Source organism: Lethenteron reissneri, chromosome 19 (genome assembly GCF_015708825.2).
Source record: "Lethenteron reissneri isolate LAM-NWPU_2019-01 chromosome 19, ASM1570882v1, whole genome shotgun sequence".
In the NCBI taxonomy this organism is placed as follows: domain Eukaryota; kingdom Metazoa; phylum Chordata; class Hyperoartia; order Petromyzontiformes; family Petromyzontidae; genus Lethenteron; species Lethenteron reissneri.
In genome coordinates, this window is record NC_083797.1 from 14,635,290 (window position 1) to 14,645,416 (window position 10,127).

Consider the following 10,127-nt stretch of genomic DNA (forward strand, 5'->3'; position numbering starts at 1 on the left):
CAGTGGCGGTCCCATGTAGAGACTCGTCCCCGCCATAGGAATGTTGAATTTCCACCACTGGCTTAAGGCCTCGACTTGGCCATTCCATCAGCCACACACACGGAAGTCTGTGAGTGCATTGATTTAAGCAATCTCTGGACGAGTATCGCCAATGTAGTGTCCCATCAGCAGTCATGTTTGACTGAAACAATGCTGAACTACCGGATAAGCCAGCCCTGGAAGCTACAGCCTGCATGTGGCGCGGTAGTTGACACAATGGATCACTTTAATTGTTCCCCCTTAGCGCGAGGGTGCACCACAAGTATCGTTTGGCGAGGTAAAGCGTGGGTACCCCTGCCAAGACGTCAGGCCGGTGTGCCAGAGGAGGCCAAATAGCGTCAGTTTAAGTGGTGTCATCACAACTACGCCTCTAAGGAACGAAACAAGTAGACTTCACAAATCTGGCTGTCGCCTGCCTGATGAAGCTAGTTGTAATTTCACTGGTCTACAGCCAAAATGCTTCCGAAATAAATGTAGTCAAACTTTAATTCTGGGTCACTGAGAATGAAAATGATGCTTACAATTGTTGATTGGCTCTAGTTTTCAAGATATGCTACTGGGTCAGTATATACAACCCTTAACTTGGTAATGGCGGAGGATAAGTGAGTTATAAAGGGAAGGGGTCTCAATTTACACCAGAAATTACTAAAATACATCTTTGACTGGATCTATGAATACATCTATGACTGGTTTTGGACAGTAATTTATTTTTGAGCAAAACAATGAATGATGCAATCTGAACCTGGTATTGCTTCATACATGATATGAATTGCATCATGTTATACTGGTAGGAACCTCCTGGTTACACCAGCCCACAAGGGATTATTGTGTCCGTCCGTCGTGCAGGAGGGGGTGGGTGGGGAGGGAGGGGCTGGGTGGAGAGGGGCTGGGTGGGGCTGGGTGGGGAGGAGCTGGGTGGGGAGGGTGGGGCTGGGTGGGGGGTGGGAGGGGTGGAGCTGGGCTGGGTGGGGAGGGGATGGGTGGGAGGGGTGGGGCTGGGTGGGGAGGGGCTGGTCACCCCGTGGTGCCCTTAAACTCAACGTCGGCTTGTGCCCACCCTCACAGTCGGGCATATTTGCGGAATACACCACGCCGCCGTTTACCCTGGCCATTGACCGAGCAACCCAACGTTCCTACCAGCTCCCTCCGCAGGAATGTGTTTAATTCAACTCGACCTTCCTCTGCGTTCGTGTAAAAATCCACCCACTCATGAATATTAATGAGGGGGTGGGCCTCATGTGGAGTGACGTCACGCGGGGGAGCCTCATGTGGAGTGACATCACGTGGGGGGGGAGGGTGAGCCTCATGTGGAGTGACGTCACGTGGGGGAGCCTCATGTGGAGTGACATCACGCGGAGGAGCCTCATGTGGAGTGACATTACGTGGGGGGGGGAGGGTGAGCCTCATGTGGAGTGACGTCACGTGGGGGAGCCTCATGTGGAGTGACGTCACGTGGGGGAGCCTCATGTGGAGTGACATCACGCGGGAGTGACGTCACGTGGGGGAGCCTCATGTGGAGTGACATCACGCGGGGGAGCCTCATGTGTAGTGACATCACGTGGGGGGGGGGGGGTGAGCCTCATGTGGAGTGACATCACGCGCGGGACACATTCTTGGCTCATTATAGTAGTGTAGGGGTGTCAGGGGAAGGATTCCCACCAATAGATGGGTTAGTGGGAGGGGTGATCGAAGAGATATAAGGAGAGAACGGGCGGGAAGAAGGGGCCTTTGGCGGGAACGAGATTGGGACGGCTGGGGGACAGGTGTGGATGGAAGGAAAAGAATAAAGGACGAGACCCCTGCAATCTGGTGTCGGCTCCTACTTTACATCTGGTGGCAGCGGTGGGATCTCATGGCTACAAAGAAAAATCCCCGCGGGAAAGAGCCAAGGGAGGAGGAAGCAGGGGCCGGGGATCCTTCCCATCCCGGGCAACAAGGGGGCCTGCTATCAGAAGCAGCAGCAGGGGGCCCGGATCGCCTGGAGGACACCATGGAGGACCGCATGGCCCGCGTGGAGAGGGCACTCCAGGAGCTCCTACAGAGGCTCCCTATGGGGGACCCGCCAGCACCGGGACCCCCACCCCCACGCGTACTACGGGAGGAGAGGCCACGGGACCCGGAGGCCGACCAGCCGGCCGGGCAACCAACCTCGTCACGCCAGCCGCCGCCGGTCCCGCCAAAACCCCCAGGGCTAACCACCCAACAGGGAGAGCAGGTGGCCGGACGGCCGCGTCGGCTGGGGCCCGTCGACAAGTTCGTGGCTGAGGAAGAAGACTGGGAGGAGTTTGTCCGCCGATTCGAGGCTGCCTTCCACGCTCTCGAGTGGACAGACGAAGAGGCACTACGAGCGCTGCCATCCGTTCTGGGCAAGGAAGCACTCGCCTCTTACACCTCCCTTCCCTCGCACAGCAAGACCACGCTACAGGCGGCCTACGAGGCTTTGGGGGAGATCTATTGCCCGGCGGAAGGGGCCTTTAAACGGTTCCAGGATCGCCAGCGAGGGGCTAAAGAATCCCCTTTATCCTACAGGGGTGCACTGCTCGTGTTGGCGAGGAGAGCTTTCCCTCGCCTGGCTGAAGAAGCGCTCGAGGATCTCGTGGTCGAGCACCTCATCGCCTACGCTTGCCGCGCCGGCGTTGTAATGCCCGTGGTGACGCCGGGGGAACGCACCTCGCTGTGGGCTGCCCGGACCATCCAAGCCCACGAGCAGGTCATGGGCCGGGCGCCACCCGTGGGCCCGGTAGCTGGCGCGGCGGGGGGGAACAGCCGAGCCGTTGCCGCGGCACTACTGGGTCCAGCGACACCAACCGCCGAACCTGCACCGTCGCCACAGGCTGCCTGTGGAGCAGCTGGGGACGGACCCCCGACGTCTGAGACGGAGCCATCGCTACGGGAGGTGTACGCGGCGATCCGGGGACTGGCGGAGCAGAGGGACCAGGGGCGCGACCAACCGCCGCGTCGCTGGCAGCCGCCTCTACAACATCGCGCCGAGCCCCCCCGACGGAACGCCCCGTGGGTCTGCCACCGTTGTGGTCGAGAGGGGCATGTGGCGAGGGGGTGCCGCACAGAGCCGGAGGCCGCCAACGTTACCTGGAACCCGCCGGGGCCGAACGCCGACAGGATCCAGGCGAGTGACGCCGTCCTGCCCGGCCTCTCGGTCGGGCCGAGCAATTATAATTCCGACGCCGCGAACTTACCGGGAGTCTCCTCGGGGTGGGCGCCGTCGGTGTCGTTCCCCGGTCCCCATTGTCCGGGTCGGGGGAAGGGAATCGCGCCGGGGATAGCGCCGGGGCCTGGGATTGCGTCGCGACCAGGGGTGGCGTCGCGACCCGGAGTGGCGTCGCGAACGGACGTGACGTTGCATCCGGGAGTGACGTCGCGGCCAGGAGTGGTGTCGCGGATCACGTCGGGGATCGCGCCGAGGCCGGAGACCGCGTCGGGAGTCGCGCCGGGGCCGGAGACCGCGTCGGGAGTCGCGCCGGGGCCGGAAGGGACGTCGCGGGCGGACGTGACGTCGCGGGCGGAGGTGACGTCGCGGGCGGAGGTGACGTCGCGGGCGGAGGTGACGTCGCGGGCGGGCGTGGTTTCACCGGCGGGCGTGACGTCGCGGGCGGGCGTGACGTCCCGGGCGGGCGTGACGTCGCGGGCGGGCGTGACGTCGCGGGCGGGCGTGACGTCCCGGGCGGGCGTGACGTCGCGGGCGGGCGTGACGTCGCGGGCGAGCGTGACGTCGCCGGCGGGCGTGACGTCACCAATTGCCTGCGACGCCGGCGAGTTGCCAGGGGCAACGGCCCGGGGGCGGAGGCAGCCCACAAGATTGACAGTGCGCCCTGAAGCAGTTCCACGGGCCGCCTCACCACCGCTTTGCGGCAGATTGAGACGGAACCAGGGGGACCATGCCCCCGTGACAAAGGGAAGGGAGGGGAGAAGGGAGGGGCTCACGGGAAGGCCCACCCCCCAGTCCCCACTGCCCCCTACAATGGGGGGGGCCCCCCACACCACAAGGGGGGCCCATCCTACGTCACCAAAGGGGGGCAATTTGCACCACACAGAGAGCCCAGCCCGCAACCCAGGGGTAAGCCCACACTATGTAACAAGGGCGCGTTCACCCTGCTGCGACGCACTCCAAAGGGAGGAACCCCATCTTCAGTCCATTCACATCCATCCCCCATCATTTCACCATGCACCACAGGATAACGAGACGCCGCCTGGTCAGTGGCCGGACTCAGCCACACAATGGAGGAAGCTGGCAAGGCGGGTGGTAGCGGCCACGTCAGGAACCTCGGTCCTGGTCGGTGAAATCGCGGGAGTGTCGGCACGTATCTTGGTTGATACGGGGGCATCAGCCACGATCATCTCGAGCACCATGCACGAGATGCTGCCGGATAAAATCCGACCTTTAGTCCCCGTCAAGACAACGTTCATTGCAGCAAATGGAGGCAGCATGGGCTTCCTGGGCCAGGTTGAAGCCCCGATACAGATTGGGCAGCTTTCGGTAGCAGGACCCATCCTTGTCTCCGCAACATTGCCCGTACCCTGCCTGTTGGGGACGGACTTTCTGAGGCGGATGCCAATGAAAATCGATCTGGCCAATGGGCGGGTGGAAGTCCAGGGAACGCATCTCCATTTCCTAAAGGCGGAGGGAGCCAGCCGGGGAGTACCCTACGTGCAGGCTCTGGTCAGTAAGTCTGTCTCCATTCCCCCGGCAGCCCAGATGCTGATTCCGCTGCAATATCGGTCTCCCCTCGTGACAGCCCGACCAGACTCACCCATCCTGGTGTCTCCGGCATCAGCTGCCATGGATCGCCATGCGCTGGTGGGGGCCGAAACTATTGTACAGAGGAACCAGCATCTGTTCATTCAGGTGCTGAACATCTCCGATAGAACAGCGACGGTGCAGGAGGGAACAGTTCTGGCCCACGTTAGTCCCTTGTCACAAGGAGCCCCAGGGACAAAGCCCGAGCTTGTAGGCAGCATCAGCCAGTCCGAGGACAGAGGGGCCGAATCGTGGATGGACCAGCTGGCGGGGCCTGAGCCGGGATTGCCGCCCGACCAGAAACAGCAGCTGCACTCATTATTGCATGAGTTCTCGGACGTGTTCAGCCGGGGACCGTTCGACCTAGGGCGCACAAATCTGTCGCAGCACCACATTAACACGGGAGATGCCGCACCCCTGCGCCAAAACACATATAGAATGAGCCCAATGGAAAAAGGGCACATTCAACAAGCGGTGCAGGAGATGCTGCGGGCCGACATAATTTCTCCATCCTCGAGTCCCTGGGGGGCACCGGTGGTCCTAGTCAAGAAGTCAGACGGGTCACTGAGATTCTGTGTGGACTTCCGACGCCTCAATGCCGTCACGCTGGCCGACGCATATCCCCTACCACGTATTGACGACTCATTGGATGCACTGGCGGGAGCAAAATTTTTCAGTACGCTGGATTTATTGTCCGGGTTCTGGCAGGTCCCACTAGACGCGGACTCCCGGCCTAAAACAGCGTTCCGGACACCACAGGGCCTGTTCGAGTTCAACTGCCTGCCTATGGGCCTCCAGACTGCGCCGGCGACGTTCCAACGCATAATGGAGTTGGCCTTAGCAGGCCTCCAATGGGAAACGTGCCTCATCTACCTGGATGACGTCATTGTCTTCAGCCGATCATTCGAGGAACACATTGACCGATTACGTCAGGTATTCCTGCGGTTCCGGAACGCGAACTTGAAGCTCAAGCCGTCGAAGTGCCACCTTATGCAGTCGTCGGTACGCTACTTGGGCCACGTCGTCAGTGAGTCTGGAGTGGCTACAGACCCGGAAAAGACGGCCTGCGTGAGGGCCTGGGCTGTTCCCACAACGGTTCCAGAGGTACGCCGGTTTGTGGGTTTCGTTTCTTATTACCGCCGGTTCGTACCCAACTTCGCAACCATTGCCAAGCCCTTGCACGTGTTGACGGCGAAGAACCAGAGGTTTTATTGGGGCCCTCTGGAGGAAGAGGCATTCCAGCAGCTGCGCTCACGTCTGACAGATGCACCACCATTGGCTTTTCCGGATTTTGGCCTCCCCTTTATCCTGGACACGGACGCCAGCGATGTGGGCATCGGCAGTGTTTTGTCGCAAGTCCAGCAGGGTCGCGAGGTGGTTATCGCCTATGGTAGTCGCGTGCTTTCATCAGCGGAGCAGCGCTACTGCGTCACACGTAGGGAACTCCTGGCAGTCGTTCACTTCGTGCAGCAATTTCGACCCTACCTGTATGGTCGCAAATTTACGGTCCGCACTGACCACGCGGCCTTGCAGTATTCGCTCCGCATCGACCAGCCTTCGGGCCAGCTGGCCAGATGGATAGAGCGCCTGCAGGAGTACAGGTACCAAGTAGTGCATCGCAAAGGGACCAGACATGCCAACGCAGACGCATTGTCCCGACTGGCGCCCCAGGGCCCTTGTGCATGCACCACAGGCGGGGCACGCTGCAAGGAGGCGAGGCCGGAGGGGACAGTCATCGCTCCCGTACGCACGGCGGAGGACGCACAGGGTGAGGTCCAGCTGACCGACCACGACCTGGGGCTGACCTTGGACGATTGGCGACGGCTACAGCTGGAGGAAGCCCCACTGCGAACGCTACGCGCCTCAGCAGAGGCAGGGGGGGAGGAGTACATCGTATGGGAGGACCTCCTCATGCGATGGGACCCGACAGGGCGCCGACGATGCCTGGTAGTTCCGGAGTCGCTGCGTCAACAATTGGTTATGGACGTACACGGCCGCCAGCTGCTGCACCTGGCGGGGCGGAAGACACTGTACACATTACAGAGTCGGTACTTTTGGCCAGGTATGACCGCTGATGTGCATCGATGGGTCGCTACCTGCGTCGAATGTGCGCGGCGAAAGCCGCCACCCCGGGTAAGCCGGGCGCCCCTACAGCCCATCACGGTGACCAGGGTCAACGAATTGGTTGCGTTGGACATCCTGGGACCACTGCCGGTCACGCCACGGGGAAATAAATACCTGTTGGTCGGAGTCGAGTACTGCACGAGGTGGCCGATGGCGTGGGCCCTCCCGGACCAAACGGCACAGACCATCGCCGATGCCTTCGTGGGAGGCTATGTCCTTGATAAGGGGGCACCGGAGCGGTTGCTCACGGATCAGGGCAGGAATTTCTCCTCACAGCTATTGAAGGACGTCTGCTCTATCCTGGGCACTAAAAAGGTCCGAACATCTCCGTATCATCCCCAGACCGATGGGATGGTAGAGCGGCTTAACCGCACCATAGCGGCCATGCTGTCCCAAGTGGTGGACGAAAACCATTCCGACTGGGACCTCCACATTCCATCTGTCTTAGCGGCGTACAGGGTGGCCCCACACGCGGCGACGGGGTTCTCGCCGTTTTTCCTGATGTACGGACGGGATCCCGTTCCGCCTATTGAGGTGCAGTTGACGGACATTCCCGCAAGAGCCGACGCATGGCCGAAGGCACTAAAGACCTCCCTCATTTATTTGAGAGAGGCCCGCCAAGCAGCCGAGGCCGCATCGGCCACGAGCCAAGAGAGTAATGTACGGATACGGGAGAGGACAGTGACAGCCAAGCCCTTCAAAGTCGGGGACCAGGCATGGCTACACTGTCCTCAGGTGCCGGTTGGCCTCTCACCAAAGCTGCACCGACCCTGGAAAGGGCCGGTCGAGGTCATTAAAGCACTCCGACCGCAGTGCGTCCAGGTCCAACTGGGTAAGCGACGATGGTTTGTACACCCCACCCGCCTTAAGCCATACATCTCTCCACCGTCATCTTCACCAACATCACCACCAACATCACTGCCAACATCATCATCATCCCTACCCAGGCCAAGGTCGCCGACCACCACGCACCGACCGGCAGGGGGTTCGGTGCCCTGTGTTCCCTTGTCACCTACAGCACCCCATGTGAGGCCTGACGGAGCGGCGGCACGAGCGGGGGCCGGAGAGACAGCGGCGCCGGGCAAGGCGACACCAGCACCACCGAACCAGGGACCGCGACGAGAGGGCCTTCGAAGGAGGGGGCCGCCACGGTCATCTGCTGCCTGTGGATGTCCGGGCTGTTACGGGATGCTGGCTGGAGACCTGGGCAGGCCGCGCAATTGATTTCGTTGTGTTATGTTGCATTGTATGGTTGTGGGGGGGGTAAGGGCTGTCGTCACTGTCAGTGGGGGGAGGCATGGGGAGATTTAAATGGTCCATGGGGGAGGCAGAACCGAGGACGGTTATTTTTTTCTCCGGGGGGGGGGGTGATGTAGGGGTGTCAGGGGAAGGATTCCCACCAATAGATGGGTTAGTGGGAGGGGTGATCGAAGAGATATAAGGAGAGAACGGGCGGGAAGAAGGGGCCTTTGGCGGGAACGAGATTGGGACGGCTGGGGGACAGGTGTGGATGGAAGGAAAAGAATAAAGGACGAGACCCCTGCAATCTGGTGTCGGCTCCTACTTTACAGTAGTAATAAGTGACTGGCTTACCTTTCATATACTTTGCACCCCTATCGTGTTTTTTAATTGTTTATTAATGTAACTTTCTGAGCCGCCCCAACTGGATGTCTATGATAAAGAGCTTCATAGCTCATCAGATTCCTCACGATGGCGAGATGTTAACTCAAGCCCGTAGCCATGGAGTCAACATTGGGGGAGACCAAATATTCCAGGGGGTCTAGGGGTCGTCTTCCCAAAAAAAAATTAATTTGAAAACTAATTTCCTGACATTTCCTGCCTAAATATAAAAAAATCACTAACACATGGGATGGACTTTTTATTTATTTTTTACAATGTAATACAATACACTATTGTGTATTGTATTACATTGCTCCTTTTTTTCTTTTTTTACCTTTTCTTGTTTCATTGTATGTAATGGCAGAGATTAGGGATTAATATAGTACAACCATAACCACATTCATATGAACAGAAACCTATGCATTGTTATATGAAGACAAGTCCAGATATTGTGGCCAAGGTTTGGCAAATTGTTATTTTTATTTACATAGCATAGCAATTTTATTTTTTTAATATTGTTTATAGCAATATATTGAGCATAGTTTAACACGTAGGCTTTCGCGACCAATATTATTCATAATCAACGTTTTTGGGTTTAGATCGCGTTATTTATAAATGTGTCGTAACCCTCCACCACCCGATACGGCCAATCAGTAAAAAAGTGTCACGTTGACAAAAGACAAATTAGTTCACTGCTTTAGCCCACCGGTGTGTTGAAGCGCGAAACCACAACATTTACAATTTGAGTACGACGTTTCGCTGGTAATTGATGCTGGATGCAATTACCAGCGAAACGTCGTACTCAAATTGCAAATGTTGTGGTTTCGCGCTTCAACACACCGGTGGGCTAAAGCAGTGAACTAATTTGTCTTTTGGATGCAATTACCAGCGAAACGTCGTACTCAAATTGCAAATGTTGTGGTTTCGCGCTTCAACACACCGGTGGGCTAAAGCAGTGAACTAATTTGTCTTTTGTCAACGTGACACTTTTTTACTGATTGGCCGTGTCAGGTGGTGGAGGGTTACGACACATTTATAAATAACGCAATCTAAACCCAAAAACGTTGATTATGAATATTGAGCATATTTTAATAATAGACACATCCTTCCCCCCTCCCCCCCCCCCAATATATTATAATTACAGCCTTGTGTTAACTACCTCGCCTGGTATACAGGAGGTCGTGGATTCGATCCCAATCTTGACGCCTGTTGTATGCTGTATTTGGAGTTTGCGTCTCTCTCCCCGTGGTCACGTGGATTTTTCTCCCGGTCCTCCGGTTTTTCCTCTCCACATTCATAATCAACACGCGTTTAGAGTATTTGGCTGCTTTTATACACACGATCAGCCACTTTGTTGAGGTATCATTTGTGATAGCCAGGTCGCTTTTGAAAAAGAGTTACAGTATATAGCTCAGTGGGCTATACCTGGTCAAATGAAAATAGTTTTAAGGGGTTGTTTGAATAAAGATTCTAATTCCGATCCAATCTACTCTAAATAAAGCACTCAACTGCTGTCGGGCGTCTCTGTTTAATCAAGGTCGTGGGCCATCTCCATTGATTGCCCTGGGGGTATTTAGTCTCACGGGTT

The 10,127-nt window shown here is 57.4% G+C and overlaps 1 protein-coding gene across 1 annotated transcript; it reads left to right on the forward strand.

The window, feature by feature from the left end:
• Nucleotides 1–1,736: 1,736 nt before the first annotated feature.
• Nucleotides 1,737–8,199, forward strand: LOC133344319 (uncharacterized). The gene is made up of 2 exons (XM_061554421.1): nucleotides 1,737–3,166; nucleotides 7,938–8,199. The coding sequence occupies exons 1-2, from the start codon at nucleotides 1,892–1,894 to the stop codon at nucleotides 7,947–7,949; spliced, it is 1,287 nt and encodes a 428-aa protein (XP_061410405.1). The 5' UTR covers nucleotides 1,737–1,891; the 3' UTR covers nucleotides 7,950–8,199.
• The last annotated feature ends 1,928 nt before the right edge of the window (nucleotides 8,200–10,127 follow it).

Excerpts from the sequence above, each read along its gene's own strand:
- LOC133344319 (XM_061554421.1), top strand. The coding sequence starts at position 1,892 with ATGGCTACAAAGAAAAATCCCCGCGGGAAAGAGCCAAGGGAGGAGGAA.